Source organism: Macrosteles quadrilineatus, unplaced genomic scaffold, assembly GCF_028750875.1.
Source record: "Macrosteles quadrilineatus isolate MER2022 unplaced genomic scaffold, UCM_ALF_1.0 Scaffold_3__2_contigs__length_128488019, whole genome shotgun sequence".
NCBI lineage: Eukaryota > Metazoa > Arthropoda > Insecta > Hemiptera > Cicadellidae > Macrosteles > Macrosteles quadrilineatus.
In genome coordinates this window covers 127,379,075-127,405,590 of record NW_026542596.1, presented here as the reverse complement: position 1 = coordinate 127,405,590, position 26,516 = coordinate 127,379,075, and the positions used below count along the sequence as shown (strand labels likewise).

Sequence of the window (26,516 nt, the reverse complement as noted above, 5' to 3'; positions counted from 1 at the left end):
AAGTAGTGACTTACCTTAAATTTTCTACTCGTGTCGTTAACACTATTTTTACGCAATCGCTGCGTAAACTACTATTTCGCACGGATCTGTTTACAATTGTAGGGTTAAAAGAGGTGTTCACATCCTGGGCCATTTGTAAAACAAATATTTTCGTGATATCATCATGCGTCATAGAGAGGTCAGGCAGTTTTGAATAGGCTAACAAAACATCATAGACACATTCGAACAGTAGCTGCCAACCTTACAAATACATTGACAATAGAACTGGCAATCTCTCAGCGGGTTATGTGGGTTGGCCCTACTGCGTCATGTTACTAACGGAATGCGGAAAGCCTTGAGCCTTAATTATACACAATATTTGATTCACTTACATAACGGGGTCTGTTTCAAACTGTGTTTGATTGAATTGGATAAATGAGGCTCCGATGTTTGTTATGATTACATCTTCAAGTGTATTAAATCATAGACAAATAGAATGAATGTAGACTGGCAGCAGTGCTGCGGTTAGCTTATGTTCCGGTGCCCACCGCTAGGAGTGTCGTGTAGTTACGGCGCACACCACTGAAGCGTCTGCTGGTAGCACACGGCTCCTTGCCTGCAGCGGTGTACGCCGTAACTACTCGGCACTCCTAGCGGTGGGCACCGGAAGCTTCCTTTTACAGTCTATATTTATTATATTTGTCTATGATTAAATTTACTGTATGTTTCCTTGCAATATACTTTGTAGTGCAAGTAGGTTGCTCATCATGTAAAATCTAAAGCCTATTTTATACTTGATGCCTAACAAAGCTTAACTTTGCTTTGCTGATGTTAAATATAGTGTACCCCTCATTTTAAAGTTAAGCTATACAGTATCCACCTTTGCTTAAAATGCTAGGAGATAAGCAGAAGTTGATAAATCACTTTTTCTAGTAAATAAATATTTATAAGTTGATTCAAAATTTATAAATTGAAAGCCATTAAGTGTGACATTCTAACATTAGTCTCATTATCATTTCATATTGCACATTTTCAGGTTCTCATTGTCACTTAAATACTTAGGCCTGGCTTAGTGACTTATCGTTCGGAAAGTATATTTTAAGTAGTTATATCCAAGCCTCATAGAAATAACTAAAATGTTATACCCCTACCTTGTAGCCAATTAGGTAGTATACTTTAATTTAGGATGAATCTAATTTAAGCTGGTAGTAGAAGTGAGATAAATTAAAAGACAAAGTAGCCCAAAGATACATTTATTTTATGGATGTCAAATTTCTCAAAATACACTTTCCAAATGAAATTAAATATGCAGTTGTTACTTCCAAAAATTATACTAAATAATAAAATAGTGGAAAGATCTTACTTTAAACAGAGACACTGGTTTAATGGTCAGAACAGGCACTAGCAGATACCATGCAAACTAGAAGTGGTGCAAAAAGCTACTGGACCAATCATAAGAAGGTGAACAAGAAGTGGTAGTACCAAGAAGCGGTTGATTTCTGTAATTTTCTACAGCAACCACAACTTAGATGACCATATTTCCAGTGAACTTAAAACTGACAAAGTTGAACCTAGTTATCACTAACCACTACCAACCCTACAAAACTAAAACTTCTAAACTGCTGGTCACTCTTTCTTAATCTTTCTAGCCAACGATTAAATAATATTGTTTTGTTATTTCAAATAAAAACTAACTACCATCGGTACAGAATTTCCCCTCCTTAACTTGAAATTACATAAACAAAATTATACACTCTTTCTCAAAATTAATATTTACATTTCCTTTTAAAACAACAACTCTACAAAAGAAAATAAACAAACCTTTTAAAACAAATAATAAAACTCTAACTCCGTTTGACATTTCAACTAGCGCTACCTATCAACAAATTCTACAAACACTAACTCCTAGTTCAAATAGCCTCCACACGTTTACAGCACCTTACAGAACCTTCTACTCAAAACAACAACTTCTATTTACACAATTTTTCATTTTGAACCATTTCATTTTCCTATGACAATTCAAATATTATCAATCTTATTTACAAAATTTATACCTTAAAATAAAACCTTTCTTTAAAACCCCCAATTACTTAAGCGATCTTAAACAAGCCTATTTAAATCTCTTTTGAACTCTTCACATCCGCTCACAGTTCACTGACCCCTCCCAACATCAACTCCAGACAAGACAAATAACTTTCACTTCTCCAGTTTAGTTTAGTTATGTCGTTTGCGTGTGCTGTGTTTTTCTTTAGTTTTCCCTTAATTTATTTATCCCAGTGTGTTATATTCCCTGTTTTTATGTTCCCTCGTGTGTTTCGTGTGAAGTGTTTTGTGTTCTGTGTTATTTTCCCTGTTTACAAGTGCAAAATTAATCAAAATGTTATTGTGCGTCCTTTAGTAAAAATCCCACTCATACACTACGTTCAGACTCCATTTTAGATTCATACAGATTCATACTACCTTTTGCTGCCACAAATACTCACACATTCACCAATACATACACATTTATACACTCTCTTACTAAAAACACTTTAAAACTTTGAAAAATTCTTAAGAACCTAAAACAACTCCCACAGTACTAATTTACAAAATTTCAAATTCCCTCTTAGCTTGCTAAAATCCCTTAACTAATTAATATTTCAACTAAACCAATCTAACTTCTACTTTACAGACATTTCATAAAGACCAATTTAGCTTCAGTCTTCCGTAATCTTCCATTTAATTCCATTTTTCACATTTCCTCTTCCATCAATACATTGGTTACTTTTGGTCCTCTTCACTACTTAACTCTTCTTTAAATCAATTATATGAATTTTCTTCACGTCTTCTAACTTGCTAGGATTTTGTACTAGTACTGTTGAATCACTCAGAAAATAGCGTATTACGTAAGGTCCAACGTATCTAGGTGCTAACTTCTTGCTGAATTTATTCGCTGCATTACTTAAATAATGCGTCTTGATGTACACTTCCATATTCAACTTAAATGGATGGTTTCTCCGAGGATAGCTATATCTCTCCCTTCTTTGATTTCTGGCAATGCTTCTTCTGACGTTATTTATGGCTTTCTCCAAATTTTCCCTCCTTTGATCAGGAGTTAACTTCTCCGAAATAATGTCATTAACATTCCATAAGTTTGTCAGTGCATTGTTACAAGGATGGGCAAACATTAAACCAAAAGCAGTCGATTTAGTCGAACTATTTACAGCAGTATTCAAACTTGTGGCAATCAGTCCCAGATCTGAATCCCATTTATCATGTTGATTACCATAAAAACTCCGTAAAGCATTATTAGTCTCCCTCAAATATCGTTCCGACAAATTTCCGTTTGCTCTGTACGCAGCTAGCTTTCTGTGTTCCACATAGTTATTGAACATGAATTTCTTAAATTCCTTGGATGTAAAATAACTCGCATTATCAGACACAAGTATTCGGGGTACTGAGAAACTATCAAAAATTATCTTCAATTTTTCTATGATGAATTTTGTCTTGCAATCCTTCAGAGGGTACAACCATACAAAACGGGTAAATGCATCGACCACAATTAAAATGTACTGATTGAGTTTATTTGATCGGGGAAATGGTCCAGCTAGGTCAATAAACACTGTGTTTAGAGCTTGAGTTACAGGAACAGATATCAGTCGACCTTCAAACTTACGTTGTTCCGACTTAGACATCAGACAGATCTTACATTCACGGACTTTACCTTTTACGAATTCATTTAATTCAGGATGGTGAAAACTTTCATTTACTTTACTTTGAGTCCTAAAAATTCCCATATGACCACCAATTAATGAGTTGTGATAGAATGCGAATATTACACTAAACAGTTTCTTGGGCAAATAAATCTTCTTTTTAAACAATAAAACTTCATTTTTCAGGGTATAATTTTCATTATTAGTCTTATTCTTGATGCTTTCAATGATTTTCTTACACTCTTCATCGCTCTCTTGATGTACTTTAATGTCCTTAAGATCCAATGGTATTTCATTTAACACATTACAAAAATAGACTTCATTGTTGATATTGCTTAACAGATTAGTTTCGTGAATTTCCGTCTCACTCTCTTTCTCTCCACTAAACATACGTGATAACGCATCAGCTATTATATTCTCCGAACCTTTTACATGTTCAACCGTGAATGGAAGACTAAACAACCTTTCAAACCATCTAGACAATCTTCCACGGCTTTTTCGAGATTTGAGCATGAAACTAAGACCTTGACAATCAGTAACTAATTTAAAACTTCTTACTTCCAAGAATTGATGCCATTTCTCTACACACAATATTACACTATAAGCTTCCTTTTCGTAAGTGCTATAACGCATCTCAGTAGGTGTGAATTTCTTCGAATAGTAAGCAATAGGCATTAAATTCCCCTCCTCATTTCTTTGCAATAAAACACCAGCAGCTGCAAGGTCGCTTGCGTCGGTATGCAACTCGAATTCTTTAGAAAAATCGGCCATTTGTAGTATAGGCGGATTTGCTATCTTACTCTTTAAGGTTTCAAATGCATTTTGACACTCCTCGTTCCATTTAAATTTTACACCTTTCTTCTTCAGCCCAAACAGAGGTAAACATATTTCAGCATATTTAGGAATATATCTAGACCAATAACCACACATTCCTATAAACTGTCGCACTTGCCTCACAGTTTTTGGAGCAGGAAATTTCATTAATGAGTTAGTTCGCTCGGGATCTATTGTGATGCTATCTTGTTTAATAATATGTCCTAAAAAACTTATTTCCTTACAAAAGAATTTGACTTTTTGTGGATTTACCGTAAGTCCGTGTTTTGCTAATCTCTTAATCACTTCTGTAACGTGCTCAATATGGTTTCTCTTATCAGGGCTATATACAACAATATCATCACAAAAGTTAATCATATACTGAAATTTGATGTCATTAAATATTTTGTCCAAATAATGTGATAGTACGCTACTGCCTATTTTCAATCCAAATGGAATTCTCTTCATACGAAATTTACCAAAAATTGTACTAAAAGATGTTAAATCTCTGGATTCTAAAGCTATGGGACATTGTAAAAATGCTTTGTTTAAATCTATGACTGTAAAATATCTAGCTCCTTTTAGATGCTGATACATATTCTGCATATCTCCTAGCGGGTAATCTACATTGATTAACTTCTTATTGAGTTCAGAGTAGTTAATTACAAGTCTGTCATCTTGAGTCAAAAATGCAGGGGCGCTATACGGACTAGTGGAAACTTCCGCGACTTCTTGTTTTATCCAGTCATCAATTATAGCTTTCATCTTCTCTACTTTGGGTGGACTTAAAAAATAAGGGCGTATACTAACAGGTTTATCATCCGTCACTTTAAGCTCAATTTCCAAATCAAGTGCTGATCCTATCTTATCCGTAAAAACAGTAGGAAAATTCTTAATTAACTTCTCAGCTTCTTCACACATTTCAACATCTCCTACTTTAATACTACTTAAGCTTAATTCACTCAGGTTTGTACTTGGAATTAACTTAATTTCATCTTCAGGTTTAAATGTAAAATAACCCATTTGTCGATCCATATTTAGGTTTAACTTGCTTGCACACATAAAAGGGTATCCTAAAATCATGTCAAAATATTTTAACTCAACCACTAAAAATGTTTGTTTCCAGGTAAATGATTTTATCTTAATCAAAGTTTCACATTGCTTATTTATGCTCAAAGGTTCATTGTTTGCAGCTACTATGGTTCCCTGCCAAGTATTTTCACTCATAATTAATTTATTTCCCACTAATCTATTGTACAAATCCAAGCTTATAAAGTTTTGACTAGCTCCAGTGTCTAACAAAGCTCCCACACTTAATTTGTTTCCTAAATCCACAGAAATACAGGGTAAATGTGTTACAGTTTTAGCTTTTACTTTCTTTAATCCAGGTGAATTTATTTTATTAAAATCCTTAACAACTCTTCTCAGTTCAGACTTAAAATTGGGACTATGAGAACTATATACAGGTCTATTATTTCCGAATTCTTTCTTGCCGTCCGGAAAAACAGATTTGTAGTCTAGGCTACGTGTTTTTCCTGGCTTAACTAGTTTTTTGGATCTGGTCTGTAACAATTACGAGCAATATGACCTACTCTTTGACATTTGAAACAAACAGGCCTCTCATTGTTACGATTTGAGTAGTGACTTTTAGGTCGTTGAACTCCTGGGTTAGGTTTATCCATCCTAGGCTTATCATCAGTTGATAGATAAGGCTTGCTAACACTACTATTACTAACTGGAAAACCTTGATTTCTGAGGTAATCATTGTATGTTACATTATTTAAACTTATACAAAGATGATCTAAGTCTAAAAATGTTTCAGGGTTCTTCTCAAATATTAGTTTGTTGCGCAAATCAGGATGTATTCCATTCTTAATAAAACTAACAAGTTGACTCTCAGTTAAATCACACTTTAATACCTGGTGGTTTATTTTTATTTCATGCACATATATAGACAAAGGTTCAAGGTGTTTTTGAGGTCGAAAAATTAAATCTTGTTTCAGCTTTTCCCTTAAGGTGATTGGCAAAAATGTAGTGATTATATTAGCATGCAACAAATCAATTGATTTTGATTCCCTTTTGAATTCTAATATTTTATTCACTAATGGTGCTGTAGAATAAATTGGTAGAATCTCATACAAATCTTGCTCAGATAAAGAAGTTTCATTTCGGACAGTAACTAGGTTTCTCAAAAACTGCAACAATGTGTTTGTTTCTAAACCATTACACACAGGAAAATTTTTTAAATAAATTTCCAATGGGTTTGACAACTTTGTAAAAAGGCTACTAGGACTTAGGCTACTATTTACAACTGTACATGAGTTTGGTTGATTATTTATGACTTGACCCGGAACATTTTGTTGAAAACAATCAATTTCGACATTTTGAGGTGTTGATGAAGTGAAGTTTTCAGTTGGTGGAACTACCGATTTAGACTGATTTAATTTTTCCCCAATTATTTCATTCTCAACTATAGAGTTATTCAGCTCCTCTTCAAAATCCCCCATCTCCTGGTCTGAGAAGGTATGCATTGTTTTAAATTGCTCAAAACTATTTAAGATTTGCTGATTTAATTTGTCTAAACTAACTTTCTTATCTGGATCCAGCTTACATTGTAATAGATTAGTAGTCCGGTTTTGTACATGCACTAGTTTTGCCTTGATTTTAGCTATTTTGAGTTTAGTCACATTTTCCCTACACTGTTCAATTAGAGAATCAATTTGTTCACACTTTTCCCCAATTATAGTTATTTCCCCAGATAAAGTGTATGAACCTTTTAAATTTGTTAAATCGGTATTCTGGTTAATACAAGATCTTAAAGTTTTTCTTAAAGAGTCTACATCACTATCACTCGTTTCTTCCCCTCTTATTCTTATCTCGTACAGAAGTTCTTCTTTGTTTAGATAATTTAAATTGTATTTTGACATGTTGAAAATTTTCAGCCTCTATTTATTTGCTGTAGTTCTTCTAACATATGCATAATCCTCAATAATCATGTAGGCCTATGTATTTCTCACTTTTACCAGCTTCTAATTTTAAATGATTCATAAGCAGAGTGGCGCACTTGTATACCCCTACCATGTAGCCAATTAGGTAGTATACTTCAATTTAGAATGAATCTAATTCAAGCTGGTAGTAGAAGTGAGATAAATTAAAAGACAAAGTAGCCCAAAGATACATTTATTTTATGGATGTCAAATTTCTCAAAATACACTTTCCAAATGAAATTAAATATGCAGTTGTTACTTCCAAAAATTATACTAAATAATAAAATAGTGGAAAGATCTTACTTTAAACAGAGACACTGGTTTAATGGTCAGAACAGGCACTAGCAGATACCATGCAAACTAGAAGTGGTGCAAAAAGCTACTGGACCAATCATAAGAAGGTGAACAAGAAGTGGTAGTACCAAGAAGCGGTTGATTTCTGTAATTTTCTACAGCAACCACAACTTAGATGACCATATTTCCAGTGAACTTAAAACTGACAAAGTTGAACCTAGTTATCACTAACCACTACCAACCCTACAAAACTAAAACTTCTAAACTGCTGGTCACTCTTTCTTAATCTTTCTAGCCAACGATTAAATAATATTGTTTTGTTATTTCAAATAAAAACTAACTACCATCGGTACAGAATTTCCCCTCCTTAACTTGAAATTACATAAACAAAATTATACACTCTTTCTCAAAATTAATATTTACATTTCCTTTTAAAACAACAACTCTACAAAAGAAAATAAACAAACCTTTTAAAACAAATAATAAAACTCTAACTCCGTTTGACATTTCAACTAGCGCTACCTATCAACAAATTCTACAAACACTAACTCCTAGTTCAAATAGCCTCCACACGTTTACAGCACCTTACAGAACCTTCTACTCAAAACAACAACTTCTATTTACACAATTTTTCATTTTGAACCATTTCATTTTCCTATGACAATTCAAATATTATCAATCTTATTTACAAAATTTATACCTTAAAATAAAACCTTTCTTTAAAACCCCCAATTACTTAAGCGATCTTAAACAAGCCTATTTAAATCTCTTTTGAACTCTTCACATCCGCTCACAGTTCACTGACCCCTCCCAACATCAACTCCAGACAAGACAAATAACTTTCACTTCTCCAGTTTAGTTTAGTTATGTCGTTTGCGTGTGCTGTGTTTTTCTTTAGTTTTCCCTTAATTTATTTATCCCAGTGTGTTATATTCCCTGTTTTTATGTTCCCTCGTGTGTTTCGTGTGAAGTGTTTTGTGTTCTGTGTTATTTTCCCTGTTTACAAGTGCAAAATTAATCAAAATGTTATTGTGCGTCCTTTAGTAAAAATCCCACTCATACACTACGTTCAGACTCCATTTTAGATTCATACAGATTCATACTACCTTTTGCTGCCACAAATACTCACACATTCACCAATACATACACATTTATACACTCTCTTACTAAAAACACTTTAAAACTTTGAAAAATTCTTAAGAACCTAAAACAACTCCCACAGTACTAATTTACAAAATTTCAAATTCCCTCTTAGCTTGCTAAAATCCCTTAACTAATTAATATTTCAACTAAACCAATCTAACTTCTACTTTACAGACATTTCATAAAGACCAATTTAGCTTCAGTCTTCCGTAATCTTCCATTTAATTCCATTTTTCACATTTCCTCTTCCATCAATACATTGGTTACTTTTGGTCCTCTTCACTACTTAACTCTTCTTTAAATCAATTATATGAATTTTCTTCACGTCTTCTAACTTGCTAGGATTTTGTACTAGTACTGTTGAATCACTCAGAAAATAGCGTATTACGTAAGGTCCAACGTATCTAGGTGCTAACTTCTTGCTGAATTTATTCGCTGCATTACTTAAATAATGCGTCTTGATGTACACTTCCATATTCAACTTAAATGGATGGTTTCTCCGAGGATAGCTATATCTCTCCCTTCTTTGATTTCTGGCAATGCTTCTTCTGACGTTATTTATGGCTTTCTCCAAATTTTCCCTCCTTTGATCAGGAGTTAACTTCTCCGAAATAATGTCATTAACATTCCATAAGTTTGTCAGTGCATTGTTACAAGGATGGGCAAACATTAAACCAAAAGCAGTCGATTTAGTCGAACTATTTACAGCAGTATTCAAACTTGTGGCAATCAGTCCCAGATCTGAATCCCATTTATCATGTTGATTACCATAAAAACTCCGTAAAGCATTATTAGTCTCCCTCAAATATCGTTCCGACAAATTTCCGTTTGCTCTGTACGCAGCTAGCTTTCTGTGTTCCACATAGTTATTGAACATGAATTTCTTAAATTCCTTGGATGTAAAATAACTCGCATTATCAGACACAAGTATTCGGGGTACTGAGAAACTATCAAAAATTATCTTCAATTTTTCTATGATGAATTTTGTCTTGCAATCCTTCAGAGGGTACAACCATACAAAACGGGTAAATGCATCGACCACAATTAAAATGTACTGATTGAGTTTATTTGATCGGGGAAATGGTCCAGCTAGGTCAATAAACACTGTGTTTAGAGCTTGAGTTACAGGAACAGATATCAGTCGACCTTCAAACTTACGTTGTTCCGACTTAGACATCAGACAGATCTTACATTCACGGACTTTACCTTTTACGAATTCATTTAATTCAGGATGGTGAAAACTTTCATTTACTTTACTTTGAGTCCTAAAAATTCCCATATGACCACCAATTAATGAGTTGTGATAGAATGCGAATATTACACTAAACAGTTTCTTGGGCAAATAAATCTTCTTTTTAAACAATAAAACTTCATTTTTCAGGGTATAATTTTCATTATTAGTCTTATTCTTGATGCTTTCAATGATTTTCTTACACTCTTCATCGCTCTCTTGATGTACTTTAATGTCCTTAAGATCCAATGGTATTTCATTTAACACATTACAAAAATAGACTTCATTGTTGATATTGCTTAACAGATTAGTTTCGTGAATTTCCGTCTCACTCTCTTTCTCTCCACTAAACATACGTGATAACGCATCAGCTATTATATTCTCCGAACCTTTTACATGTTCAACCGTGAATGGAAGACTAAACAACCTTTCAAACCATCTAGACAATCTTCCACGGCTTTTTCGAGATTTGAGCATGAAACTAAGACCTTGACAATCAGTAACTAATTTAAAACTTCTTACTTCCAAGAATTGATGCCATTTCTCTACACACAATATTACACTATAAGCTTCCTTTTCGTAAGTGCTATAACGCATCTCAGTAGGTGTGAATTTCTTCGAATAGTAAGCAATAGGCATTAAATTCCCCTCCTCATTTCTTTGCAATAAAACACCAGCAGCTGCAAGGTCGCTTGCGTCGGTATGCAACTCGAATTCTTTAGAAAAATCGGCCATTTGTAGTATAGGCGGATTTGCTATCTTACTCTTTAAGGTTTCAAATGCATTTTGACACTCCTCGTTCCATTTAAATTTTACACCTTTCTTCTTCAGCCCAAACAGAGGTAAACATATTTCAGCATATTTAGGAATATATCTAGACCAATAACCACACATTCCTATAAACTGTCGCACTTGCCTCACAGTTTTTGGAGCAGGAAATTTCATTAATGAGTTAGTTCGCTCGGGATCTATTGTGATGCTATCTTGTTTAATAATATGTCCTAAAAAACTTATTTCCTTACAAAAGAATTTGACTTTTTGTGGATTTACCGTAAGTCCGTGTTTTGCTAATCTCTTAATCACTTCTGTAACGTGCTCAATATGGTTTCTCTTATCAGGGCTATATACAACAATATCATCACAAAAGTTAATCATATACTGAAATTTGATGTCATTAAATATTTTGTCCAAATAATGTGATAGTACGCTACTGCCTATTTTCAATCCAAATGGAATTCTCTTCATACGAAATTTACCAAAAATTGTACTAAAAGATGTTAAATCTCTGGATTCTAAAGCTATGGGACATTGTAAAAATGCTTTGTTTAAATCTATGACTGTAAAATATCTAGCTCCTTTTAGATGCTGATACATATTCTGCATATCTCCTAGCGGGTAATCTACATTGATTAACTTCTTATTGAGTTCAGAGTAGTTAATTACAAGTCTGTCATCTTGAGTCAAAAATGCAGGGGCGCTATACGGACTAGTGGAAACTTCCGCGACTTCTTGTTTTATCCAGTCATCAATTATAGCTTTCATCTTCTCTACTTTGGGTGGACTTAAAAAATAAGGGCGTATACTAACAGGTTTATCATCCGTCACTTTAAGCTCAATTTCCAAATCAAGTGCTGATCCTATCTTATCCGTAAAAACAGTAGGAAAATTCTTAATTAACTTCTCAGCTTCTTCACACATTTCAACATCTCCTACTTTAATACTACTTAAGCTTAATTCACTCAGGTTTGTACTTGGAATTAACTTAATTTCATCTTCAGGTTTAAATGTAAAATAACCCATTTGTCGATCCATATTTAGGTTTAACTTGCTTGCACACATAAAAGGGTATCCTAAAATCATGTCAAAATATTTTAACTCAACCACTAAAAATGTTTGTTTCCAGGTAAATGATTTTATCTTAATCAAAGTTTCACATTGCTTATTTATGCTCAAAGGTTCATTGTTTGCAGCTACTATGGTTCCCTGCCAAGTATTTTCACTCATAATTAATTTATTTCCCACTAATCTATTGTACAAATCCAAGCTTATAAAGTTTTGACTAGCTCCAGTGTCTAACAAAGCTCCCACACTTAATTTGTTTCCTAAATCCACAGAAATACAGGGTAAATGTGTTACAGTTTTAGCTTTTACTTTCTTTAATCCAGGTGAATTTATTTTATTAAAATCCTTAACAACTCTTCTCAGTTCAGACTTAAAATTGGGACTATGAGAACTATATACAGGTCTATTATTTCCGAATTCTTTCTTGCCGTCCGGAAAAACAGATTTGTAGTCTAGGCTACGTGTTTTTCCTGGCTTAACTAGTTTTTTGGATCTGGTCTGTAACAATTACGAGCAATATGACCTACTCTTTGACATTTGAAACAAACAGGCCTCTCATTGTTACGATTTGAGTAGTGACTTTTAGGTCGTTGAACTCCTGGGTTAGGTTTATCCATCCTAGGCTTATCATCAGTTGATAGATAAGGCTTGCTAACACTACTATTACTAACTGGAAAACCTTGATTTCTGAGGTAATCATTGTATGTTACATTATTTAAACTTATACAAAGATGATCTAAGTCTAAAAATGTTTCAGGGTTCTTCTCAAATATTAGTTTGTTGCGCAAATCAGGATGTATTCCATTCTTAATAAAACTAACAAGTTGACTCTCAGTTAAATCACACTTTAATACCTGGTGGTTTATTTTTATTTCATGCACATATATAGACAAAGGTTCAAGGTGTTTTTGAGGTCGAAAAATTAAATCTTGTTTCAGCTTTTCCCTTAAGGTGATTGGCAAAAATGTAGTGATTATATTAGCATGCAACAAATCAATTGATTTTGATTCCCTTTTGAATTCTAATATTTTATTCACTAATGGTGCTGTAGAATAAATTGGTAGAATCTCATACAAATCTTGCTCAGATAAAGAAGTTTCATTTCGGACAGTAACTAGGTTTCTCAAAAACTGCAACAATGTGTTTGTTTCTAAACCATTACACACAGGAAAATTTTTTAAATAAATTTCCAATGGGTTTGACAACTTTGTAAAAAGGCTACTAGGACTTAGGCTACTATTTACAACTGTACATGAGTTTGGTTGATTATTTATGACTTGACCCGGAACATTTTGTTGAAAACAATCAATTTCGACATTTTGAGGTGTTGATGAAGTGAAGTTTTCAGTTGGTGGAACTACCGATTTAGACTGATTTAATTTTTCCCCAATTATTTCATTCTCAACTATAGAGTTATTCAGCTCCTCTTCAAAATCCCCCATCTCCTGGTCTGAGAAGGTATGCATTGTTTTAAATTGCTCAAAACTATTTAAGATTTGCTGATTTAATTTGTCTAAACTAACTTTCTTATCTGGATCCAGCTTACATTGTAATAGATTAGTAGTCCGGTTTTGTACATGCACTAGTTTTGCCTTGATTTTAGCTATTTTGAGTTTAGTCACATTTTCCCTACACTGTTCAATTAGAGAATCAATTTGTTCACACTTTTCCCCAATTATAGTTATTTCCCCAGATAAAGTGTATGAACCTTTTAAATTTGTTAAATCGGTATTCTGGTTAATACAAGATCTTAAAGTTTTTCTTAAAGAGTCTACATCACTATCACTCGTTTCTTCCCCTCTTATTCTTATCTCGTACAGAAGTTCTTCTTTGTTTAGATAATTTAAATTGTATTTTGACATGTTGAAAATTTTCAGCCTCTATTTATTTGCTGTAGTTCTTCTAACATATGCATAATCCTCAATAATCATGTAGGCCTATGTATTTCTCACTTTTACCAGCTTCTAATTTTAAATGATTCATAAGCAGAGTGGCGCACTTGTATACCCCTACCATGTAGCCAATTAGGTAGTATACTTCAATTTAGAATGAATCTAATTCAAGCTGGTAGTAGAAGTGAGATAAATTAAAAGACAAAGTAGCCCAAAGATACATTTATTTTATGGATGTCAAATTTCTCAAAATACACTTTCCAAATGAAATTAAATATGCAGTTGTTACTTCCAAAAATTATACTAAATAATAAAATAGTGGAAAGATCTTACTTTAAACAGAGACACTGGTTTAATGGTCAGAACAGGCACTAGCAGATACCATGCAAACTAGAAGTGGTGCAAAAAGCTACTGGACCAATCATAAGAAGGTGAACAAGAAGTGGTAGTACCAAGAAGCGGTTGATTTCTGTAATTTTCTACAGCAACCACAACTTAGATGACCATATTTCCAGTGAACTTAAAACTGACAAAGTTGAACCTAGTTATCACTAACCACTACCAACCCTACAAAACTAAAACTTCTAAACTGCTGGTCACTCTTTCTTAATCTTTCTAGCCAACGATTAAATAATATTGTTTTGTTATTTCAAATAAAAACTAACTACCATCGGTACAATGTTAATACGTAGGAAATATTTTTAAAGTACAAAAACAAGAACATAATAATTTCGTACAACATTTTATTGCACAGTCATGTTCACTTCAGTCACACTAAACTAACAATATTCGTTTAACGAAATACTAAAATATCGAGCTTTCGAGCCGATATTCACAAAGGTCTTATTATGTTAAAAAGTCACAAGAAGCGTATAATTACATCCTTACAAATAGGCTAAATTGATGAATTTAAAAACAATAAGACGTGTGGCAAAGCTTAAAATTAATTATGGCAGACATATTTTTTCTACAGCTATATTGAGTGTCCTAAATCTGTTAAAAAAATGTAATGGTTACCAATACTGAGAAAATGTGAAAATATTTTGAGCAAAACATTAACTATACATTGACTATTTAACGTTATACAGAGAACAAGACAATTTTATTTTATCTTTAAGAGTAAAGAAACGTGTATGTACAAAAGCTTAACTTTTGCATTGTAAAAAATCGGCGTACAAGTACAGTATACAATAATATGTCACGTACATCTAACACTCATCAAATGGCTGTGTACTAATAAAGCCTAATATTACTGAATTAATCTTATAATACACAACTTTTTACGTATTATTTTGGCATAACTATCTAAAAATTGAACTTGTAAAGAAAATTACTGAAGCGAAATAAATAGATCAATACGTTGCAAAACTAAAGCTACTTCTGGTTAAGACAAGACGTACAGAAACATGCAAGGAAGCTAGGCAACAAGCCGAGTCAGATGTCTCGAGTCCTACACGATACAACAAAGCAATTAAACGTGTAAAGTACAGTAGATACAGCAATGGAATGTGTAACATACAGTAGACTTAACACAGCAATGCGATGTGCACAGTAGGGCCTGAGGCGTCAGATCCCGGGTCGTCGCACCAGCACGAGCTACAGTACGTTGCTTTCTAACATATGCCGCACATACGAAGGCAACCAACGGGACACAACACTGCACCAGCAACAGTTTCAACTAGGAATAAATATCACAGGATTATATTACGTTCCGAAAACTAATCTATTCTGGCTAAATTTACGTGAGCTTGTCAGCGTGGACGTTCACTGGTTTTGATTTGACCGCAGGAACTACTTGAGGGATAGGAACTTGACGAGGGTGTCGTAGATGAGTCGTGGGTTGATGGTACTATCTGCGGTGTATCTCACTCCTCGGAGACTGCCGTCGTCGTGGCTGACTACTCCGTACTCCCCGACGATGAACCCGTCCGCCGTCCGCTCCTCCACTCGGTACTTCCTGAAGTTCCTTCCCTCCACGACGTACCCGAACTTGTTCTGCCCCGAAGGATCGTCCTGGTTCGACGGACTCTGCATGGGTGGAGGTGTGGGTACTTGGACACCGTGGGCTTTGCCGTTTGTGATCACACTGACGGCTTCGTCCACTTCGTAGTTGACTTCTGGTTGCCCGTAAACTTTCTCAGGCTCTCCATAAGTCTGCTCCTTGGGTTCTTCGTTGCGAGTTGGTGTTTCCTGGTATCTTGATTCAGAATCATCAGAGTTGCCATCGCTCCTGTAAGCAGCGGGTGGGTAAGGCTGGGAAATAACCGGTTGGTTTACGGTTTCTGCTGTGGATTGATAGTTTCTCTTAGCTTCAGCTGTTGCTTGGTAGTTCTTCCGTGTTTCTGGTGCAGATTGGAAGCTCCTTGAAGATTCTGCTGTAGTTTGGTAGTTTCTACGTGTTTCTGCCAGAGCTTGGTAGTTCCTTACTTCTTCTGCAGAAGTTTGGTAATTTCTCGGATTTTCTGCAGCTTGTTGGTAGTTCTTTGTATCTGACGTAGGTTTATAGTTACTAAAAGGATCTGATGATGGTTGGTAGTTTTTGATTGAGTCTTGTGCAGCTTGGTAGTTATTTCTTGGGTTTTCTCTGTAGAAATTAACGCTACTGTCCGATGTCGGAGAAGATATTCTGGATTGGTAGCTTATTGGATGGGAAAGCTGTCTGAATTCTTTCCTTCTGAACTGATGAGCATCTTCGTTTCTTTGAGTATCCGGTTTGGAACCGTAGTTGGATATCAAAGCTGCTGGTGGGTTGTGAAAATGTATTTCGAACACCGGTAACTTTCCTTTAGGTAATTGTTGCTCGTCATTGCCGTAAACAGACACTTCTTGTACCTTCCCTTCGATTTCCTCTTGTTTCTCATAATTTGTTTCATCTTTTTGTTTGTTTGTAATTGTTCTCCTTGAGTTTGGTAAAGGCGCTTCTTCGACACCGAATTCACTTCGTTGAACCGCTGTTATTGTTGGCTGTTCTTGAGTCACTAAAGTACTTACAAGATTTTCATCATCGTGCTTCGTCCACACTCTAGACACGCTTTTCGCCGTAGATGTTTCTATAGTCCTAAACGAATGTCGTGCCACAGAGGACGAAACCCTCACCGAAATAACCTTTTCTTCTACTTTTTCTGTAGCTATTTGCTCCGTTGTAGTCTCTAATTTCGTAGTCTCCTCTTCAACTGGAGGGTCAGTTTGTACTACTTCATTAGGGGAGTCAGGATTTCTTTCGTAAACATAGTTACTCGTAGTAGGAGCGTCTTCTACGGTAGTCGGTTCCGTGAAGAGCGTTGTAGTCTTAGTCTCTGTGTCTATCGTGGGAGCGATCTCCAGCGTGTTGTAGCTGTACTTGGCCGTCTTGTAGCGGGAGTACTTGTCGGATATCCTCTGGAAGGGGTTGGCGAGGTGTCCCACGGAGTTGAGCGCGTACTGAGGGCTGTGAGGCTCGAAGGGCCGGTCTGACTCCCTCATCCGCGGCATGAACACGGACAGGAAGTCACTTCCGGCTAGGACATCATCGTTGTCATGTGTGAGCGTCAGAGGCAGCGGTGGAGGTTGTCTCTTGGCGGCGGGCAGCCCCGTCGCGAGGGTCAGACATACGCATAGCGACACCTGCAACAAACACGTGAAAATTAGTCTTCGGGTATATAACCTTCCTGAAGAAATTACTTATCAACAGTCGGCAGACAATATCTGTATTTAATCGTAACGAATAGGCCGTTCTTGCACAGTTTAGTTTTAAAACTATCAGTGTTATCGGCCGGATTGTGGCACCAGATAAAATATTATCTGATACGTTCGGCATTGTGTATAAGTGGCGTGTTCAATAGGTTCGTGAGCCGTGGAATCTGTCAAGGACTTTACTTTCCCCACCGTCAAAGTCTCCGGCGCGCCGCGGCAATCGCGCATATGAATCAATAACAAGCACTACAGCTAATACACAAATACAAATGCTTCACCAGCCATAGTCACAGTTTATATTTCAGTTGAAAATGAAAATGAAAATTCATTTTCAAGACTGAAAATGATCACACATATCAGTTTCATTTCTATCACGGCAAAAGTACCCATCAAATACAACGTGTATGAAAACACTCTGGACAGATTTTGAGTGTTATGTACTAAATGTGAATGAATAATTAAATACCACACAAGTATTTTATTTACAGTTCCTTGTGTTCCATCTTTCCATCTAGTTTAGATTTTACACCATTACTTCAAATTCGATGATAGTTACTTTACTTCTCTTCAAACAGTAGCTATGTTATGTCGTTAGTCTCAGTTATTGTGTACGTTAAGCTATAAAAAACACAGAAAACAATAACAAACAACACTATTGTTTGTTCTTTGTTCAGATAACAAATAACGATAAATGTAAAAAACGTACGCTGCGTGTACCTATTGACGTATGCATGACATAAATATACATTAATGTTTTCCAGATAATTAATTAGGACAAGAAATGAATTAGGGAGAGCATTAATCGACATTGTGAAGGACAGAATACGAAGTGACAAAAGTTAATGGTAACATAAATTAATTGTGAAAACACCTATAAGACACATCTTAGCGTTCCACCTCTAATCGTCTTTGGATACGTTTCGTCGGTGCTGGAGTAACAAAGAAGCCCACCGCATTGGCATTCCAGCAAATGGTGTTAAAAGGAAATAAAATGAATAGGAGCTTACAACAGTTTGATGGATGATTCTCCTTCTGGTCTTATGCTGGAAGGTCGCTATGAGTTTTCTATGCTCTTTGTGATACGTTGGGTAAGTATGTTCATGCAACGTTTGGCTGAATAGAAGGCTCTTTGCACCTTGGCCTCGAAATACCTCTGGGTGTCAGGTTTTACCAGGTTCTACGTATATATACTGTAGAAGCGTTAACAAATAATTACATTTTTCGCTGTCCGCCACGAATAATGACATCATTATATTTCCATCAAATGTCAAGTTCAGGAGGCATGATGTCATATTTAAATATCTGTTTGGATTAATTATCAAATTAGTCATCAAGGCGCAGTAGCTGGCAGCTACGGTCTTGTTTTAACTATATCGTCAGAACTCCCGTCGCGCTGAATAAAGATCAGGGACATTTTATTTACAAGTGCTCATTTAAATGTATAATACCTGCAACTACCTTTGTCTGGTACTAATTTACCGTTTGAATATGAATACAGAGCTATGCTAAAGATATTGTATTTATTTAAATAGGAATGTATTGTTCGCGTTATTGATTCCCTGCTGCAGATTATTTACACAGTTTCTGGAAAATTAGGATTTAAAATAACAGTGTAGAACTGAGGACACGGAAAAGATTGGTGGATTAGTATTAAACGATCAAATGCCTTAATTATTCCAGAAAATCCTTTAGCAATGTTAACATTTGATGTACATATTTACTGAATTTAACTGTAACTGTAAAAGATTTACTTCGGTACAACCCACGAGATTGCTTGTTCATGATACATGGTGACAGATAGTTACACATTTGGCGCCAACATAAAATGTCAGAAACCGCGAAAAAGGCGTTAGATTAACAGCAGGTGGGAAGGGTCACGGACAGATTCCTGGTGTGAGTGAACAGATGGTGGAGGCGAGGAGAAACCATTGAATGCAAATAGAGACTAGCCTCTGCCGTGACCCCAGACCCTGCATCCTCTACATCCTCCACCCGGACACTGACCACGGTATCTGATGATACTGCGGTACTGACTACACAACTCTCTGACCCCAGACCCTGCATCCTCTACATCCTCCACCCGGACACTGACCACGGTATCTGATGATACTGCAGTACTGACTACACAACTCTCTGACCCCAGACCCTGCATCCTCTACATCCTCCACCCGGACACTGACCACGGTATCTGATGATACTGGAGTACTGACTACACAACAGTCTGACCCCAGACCCTGCATCCTCTACATCCTCCACCCGGACACTGACCACGGTATCTGATGATACTGCAGTACTGACTACACAACTCTCTGACCCCAGACCCTGCATCCTCTACATCCTCCACCCGGACACTGACCACGGTATCTGATGATACTGCGGTACTGACTACACAACTCTCTGACCCCTGACCCTGCATCCTCTACATCCTCCACCCGGACACTGACCACGGTATCTGATGATACTGCGGTACTTACTACACAACTCTCTGACCCCAGACCCTGCATCCTCTACATCCTCCACCCGGACACTGACCACGGTATCTGATGATACTGCGGTACTGACTACACAACTCTCTGACCCCAGACCCTACATCCTCTACGTCCTCCACCCGGACACTGACCACGGTGTCTGATGATACTGCAGTACTGACTACACAACTCTCTGACCCCATACCCTGCATCCTTTTAAATCCCGGGACATACAAATTTCAGACACACGCCATATGAATTCTCTACCGGAGGCTCCTTTATTTAAACAGCAATCCTCTTTATTTTACGACTAGCTTTTCCAAAACCGAGTGTTTCATCTAACATTATTTAGTCACCACTAGTTCTTCTGTTTGACCTTTACTGTAACAGTGACTTATATCACCTCACCACCTCAATGTATTGTGACAAACGTATGGTGTAAAGCATCAAAAATAATTATGCAGCGGTTATTGCTATACAGAACAGTGACCATGTCGAACTATGCTCTTTGGCAGACTTTTCATCCCCACACACAACTTTACGCCCCACACCTGAATACACTACACTCATATCCCTCGTCAGGAGACCGTTTGTTATTAACAATAATTATGATCTGTAAACGGCCAGCTATTGTTTGACAATTATCAGTAGTTCGCTCCACGCCCTGAGTCCTTGGCGCTGGTAGGCGGCTCAGGCTGTATACGTTCAGAACCGGATTCAGCTTAAAGGTTACGGGTGGGATCGCGCAAACCGCTCCACTATGTCGGTATTACATCGGCTCATTAATGGATGATGGTGTTAGATAGGAAGATTACAGTAGACTTTAGCGGACGATGACCGGAAGGTGTAAATATAGAAGTGTCCGGCGGGTGATGAAACGACCTTCAGAGTTGCCTCTGTCGGTCTTAATGGGTGTAAGGCGTGTTTGGGAACTTAGTAGGACCGTTGAACAAGTGAAATTTGAAAATGTTGAACGCCTTTGTTCTGTTTGAAAACTAAATTATATTCAACAACTAATAAAAGCCCTCTAGGGATTTTTCATTGGCTTATTAATTTGTGCTTATTTTGTATATGTTCCCTTTAGGATACTAACACCCAAATTATCAAAACATAAATTTGGTACACACAACGTGAGTATAATAGCTGAAAAAGATTTATAGTAAACTGAGTCTTTTAATTGAAAAAAAAAAATAAAGTTTGAGATTGTTTTGTCAAATGAAAGGGAATTTCACTAACGGTACGAAGCAAATTTTTTTTGTTGTAACCAAAATGCGAACTTTTAATTTAGAAATAATTTTTTTAGAGTGTTTTACCAGTATAAATCCTGTTTTGTACCTTATGTTCGTCAGGTAGTCAAATAAATGCAAAATTTTTAGTATGTATATTTAGTATAAATGTGTCTCTATAAGCTATTTTTGTTCGGTTTAGTAAATTAAAATTCATTATAATGAAATTGCATCTGTTGTTAATTATTTTTCAATACAGTATACCAGAATCTAAGTCCATCAGTATATGATTTAAGAAAGTAAAGCAAAAATCAAATTCACCTGTTGTCGATTAATTAACTTAATGACCACATCAATTATGGAACTACGATATGTATATATTTAGACAGCCATTATATTATCAAGAAAGCATTCTTTAAAACGTCATTAGGTTTAAAATGGATTCTTCCGAACTTGTCAGCTAAAAGTTCCTCGACCTTTCCTCAGTCATAACGACACCTCTTATGCAGATATATCAACAAGATTACTATAATCAGCCTTCGATGCAAGATGTAGACATAAACAGCAGCCACGCCTTAAACAAAACTTGCTGTCTTCCACGACTTCAACATTGTCTAGACTACAGCTATCTAAAGACTACATAAAATGTCTCGCTGAAGCACCTGGAGCACGAAGAACCTGTTGCTCGCAATGATCAAGGCGTAAAGAATAAACCATGAACGTAACGAGAACTTGAAAACGTCCTTCAGGATGACCTTGAACTAACACTGACCATCAGAGGTCACTTCACAACTCGTCACTGACTGCAGGGTCAAAGGTCAAGTTTATGGAGGTTGTAAACTGAATGCAGTCGTAAACGCTCGCCTTTGAATAGACACATGCTGCAGACCTTGTTGGTATGACGTCACCTCGTTGCAGATCCGCTAGACTACTTTTGTTTTAAGCTCACATAAAGTGCAAAACTTTGCCAAATGCTTGATCTTAGCCCAAGCCTCCAAAAGACCTCGTGTTGATTAAATTTGCTTTAAAATATATCAGCCTTGTAGCTAAAGTAGTAATGAGAAATAATAATGTCTCCCCTGTGTCTCCGGTTCAATCCCGTAAAAATTAAGTAGTATAACGATAGTTCGAAACTGGGAATCGCTGTCATCATGATGATGATCAATGTTGATCATCATGCATTGGGGTTATTTGGTCCTAGCTATAGATACAGCTAATGTTCGTCATTACAATGTCGGATAGTAAGTACTACGACTATCCGCAGTACTATCCTAAAAATTAGACCAATTCGTTAATTACAAGGTAAAATGTGGTTCGGATTCCACTAAAAATTGTAGGTCCCTAGTTGCCTTTGGCTGTATTGGCTATTAATTAACAGCTGTGTAGGGAAAATGTAAGCCTTTGTCACTAACAAGACTACAAGATCGATCCTACACTCATCTCCATTCATATACTTGGCTTAAAATACCTAAATTAGTTTGGTCGCCATTTCAAATTTAAGTATTAAAGTTCAAGACGTTTCACTTATCTCACACTCGTCTTGCATTCATATTTGTGTTAAAATACTCTTTAATTGCGTCCCAATCTCTGTAAAGTGGTGTATAGGTTATCTGACACTACATTTCAAAGCCAATAAAGCTCTAATTTACAATCCGCTCTGATCAGATGTAAGTACCGTACTTTACGGGTTTCGTATATCACTCAGAGTACTTCAATACAGTCCTCTATCTATTTCCTCACACCTAGTAGCCCAGTCACTTTAGGTAAGAACCTAGACATGAAAGATGTAAAGTTGATTTTTTGCATGGTGATAGTATATAATAGGAAAGGTGTTTTCTGAAAGTTCCCCGAATTTCCCCCCCTTGCTTCCCCTTAAAACCCCCCTCCCCCGAAACAAAAGGTTGAAAGTGTAGTGTTTTACTAAATCACCTATATCTTTTGATGTAAACGAGCTATCAGCATAATTGTTTTTTCTTTGAACTCCCCGTTAAATTTACTTTAATAAAATAACCTTACACGTAGAATTATCTCTATTGGGTGGGATTTTATATGTGATACAAAATAATTAATATTATTTTATTTAAAACGTGAAGTTGTAGATTAGGCCAAACGTCGGTTTTGCAGTAGGTAGGACGTCAATGTAACAACACTTTTTACCTGTTTGATGAGCTTTCCAAAAATGTATAACAATATATATTTTAATTTAAACTGTTACCGAATGAAGCCATTTAAATCCATGCTTCAAACAGCCACAAAGCGCATTTAGCGCACCATTCCAACTTGTCCAGTAAATATCTATTCTATATACAGGGTTAGTAAAAAGTGTGCCAACAACGCAAATTAGAGGTATCTACCTCAATCCAGTAAAAAATGGCAGCCAATTGAAATTCTCAGAAGTTAAATTTAACTTACAGCTTTTCAAGTCTGGGGACCCCCTGTAAATTTTGTAACGGCTCACACTAGGAAAACTAAACTCTACACACCTTTTTGGCATGTTATGAAGTACTTTTGAAGCCTAATAGCCACTTGGTTACCAAACCCAAAATGGGGGATTTTGGGGGAAACTCAAAAACTTTAAATGATAAGCCCCATCGAGTGACCCCTCATTTTGAAGATCATAATAAAAGAAAACTAGCAAACTAGAGGTCTCTATCTTAACACAGTAAAATATGGCAGCCAATTTAATATTAAATTGCAAGTTATTTCTGATTTCTAAAGATTTCAATCAGCTTCCATTTTTTTACTGGATTGAGATAGAAACCTCTAGTTTGCGTTGTTAGTTTTCTTTGACCAGGACCTTCAAAATGAGGGGCCACTCAATGGGGCTTAACATTTAAAATGTTGTTTTTAAAGGGTTGTTTGAGTTTCCCCCAAAATCCCCCATTTTGGGGATGTACACCAAGTGGTGGTTATGCCCAAAAAGTACTTCATAACATGCCATAAAGGTGTGCCCAGTTTAGTTTTTCTAGTATGGGCCGTTAAAAAAATAACAGGGGGTCTCCACACTTTTTACTAACCCTGTATAATTCAGTTTTAAAAATATTTGTACAACTAAATCTAGAGTTCTACTGGACCGATTTTATTAATTATTGAGTCGTTGGAAAGCTTAATTCATGTAAATTTGCAAATAGTTATGAAAGTTTGTTTTTGTTATGATTTATGGTGAAAAAAAATGTTTTCCATAGGAAATACATTGAAAACTGTGTTTTTCACACGTTTTATTTGGGTGCGACTTTTGGCTACTTATTTTGAGTATTTCCAAAAAGTGCATGGTACCAATTTGTAGGAAACTTTATTCTCTTTCAGAATATCACCTTCCACTCTGGTGGATTTCCTCACCATTTAAAAATTATTTGCTAAAAGGCTAAGCAACCTCTGTATAGTAATGATAAAATACTGAGTAAGGGATATTAACGAAAATACAACATATTACAGCATATTAACTTTGTACAACTAAATCTAGACTTCTACTAGACCGATTTTGTTAATTAATGGGTCATTGGAAAGCCTAATTCATGTAGATTTGCAAATAATTATGAAAGTGCGATTTTATCAAATATTTGTGGTGAAAGTTTATTTTTTCAAGTTTCTGTTTTCAAGTTTCTATTTGTAGCCAGCTTTTGCCTGCCTTTATTAAGAATTTTCAAAAAATGCATGGTAGTTATTTGTAGTAAATTGTATTCTCTTTCAGAATATCACATCCACTTTGGTAGATTTTCCCTCCATTTAAAAGTTATTGGTAATAAGCTAAGTGATCTACAAATTTTAATTGGTGAGAAAATACTAAATTGTTTTTTTTTTTAACTTTGTACAACTAAATTGATTGTATAAATGATTGTATAAAGCATTGATTGTATAAATTCACTCCCACCCTTCATTGACGAAGGAACTGACGATGATGAGGGAAAAGAAAGTTGATATGTACTGTATTGTTTATGCCTTACTTAAGTGTTTTTTAACTGTAGGCTAATTAAACCTGTTGAGCATATATTTGCCTTTTCTTATAACTACCGATTACTTAATTTTTAATCCTTGTGAGTACTTATTTTCTTACTATTTTTGTAATTCAGTGTTCTTATTTTGCTTGTTAAGCATTCACACAGGGTGTGTGAACAATAAATAAATAACAAGTAATCATTTAGTAATATTTACTGAACAATTTGGAATGATGTGCTAAGTGAAGCATGGATTTAAATAGCTTCATTCGGTAACAACTTAAATTAAAATATATATTGTTATACATTTTTGGAAAGCTCATAAAATAGGTAAAAAGTTTTGTTCCAAACACATTGACGTACGACCTACTGCAAAAACCAGGGTTTGACCTAATCTAAAATTTTATGTAAAAAAAAATAATATTTTTGTTATATCACAGATATAAACCCACCCAATAGAGATAATGCTACATGTAAGGTTATTTTATTAAAGTAAATTTAACGGGGAGTTCAAAGAAAAAAACAATTATGCTGATAGCTCGTTTACATCAAAAGATATAGGTGATTTAGTAAAACACTACACTTTCAACCTGGTGTTTTGGGGGAGGGGGGGTTTTAAGGGGAAGCAAGGGGGGGAAATTCGGGGAACTTTCAGAAAACACCCTTCCTATCATACACTATCACCATGCAAAAAATCAGCTTTACATCTTTCATGTCTTTGTTGGCCTTGATTTTTAACTTAAGTTACTGGGCTATAGGCAGTGGGCAGTCGAGGCCGTATCGCGACTTTACACACATCTTAGCCAATCACCGCGATTGTGACCAGAGTTACAGCTGTTTAAGCGACATTTATGATGTCTACTGTGAAATTTCAATCCGGTGAGTAGTGAGTACATCCACCCCCAGGGGTGGAGGGGTGAGGGGGGAGCAGGTGCCACACCCAACGACCTTGGTACGTCCTTGAACTTCGCTTTGCACAATGCATGCTTGGGAAACTGTGCTCAGCGGCGGCAGCAGCTACAGCACGACCTTGCCCCGCGACCTTTACTGCCTGATATACTGCCCACTCTGTCTATCTAACTGCCCAGTTATGGTCCGGTAGTATTGTCATCAAAAAGCGAATTTTGGGTCAGTTTTTATTATTTTTGTTTCGCATGTATTTTGGGGCTCTGAGGTTCGCTGAGAAATCACTTGATGGAACATTTTTTTAATCTTCTGCTTGTAGCCATAAAACTTTTGAAAGAATCATATTTACATTAATTTCCTTCCTTATGTTGAAATAATAACTAACATTTAGAAATTTAACACATGAATTCGCATTTTGTCATGGTTTGTCAGGTGG

The 26,516-nt window shown here is 35.8% G+C and overlaps 1 protein-coding gene across 1 annotated transcript in view; it reads right to left on the bottom strand.

Moving 5' to 3' along the window:
- Positions 1-14,599: 14,599 nt before the first annotated feature.
- The window catches only part of LOC128990754 (uncharacterized), a 36,842-nt gene continuing 24,925 nt past the window's right edge, over positions 14,600-26,516 (bottom strand). The window contains exon 2 of the mRNA XM_054413311.1: positions 14,600-17,476. Coding sequence (XP_054269286.1) covers positions 15,665-17,476 — 1,812 coding nt within the window. The 3' untranslated portion in view covers positions 14,600-15,664. The remainder of the gene's footprint in view (positions 17,477-26,516) is intronic.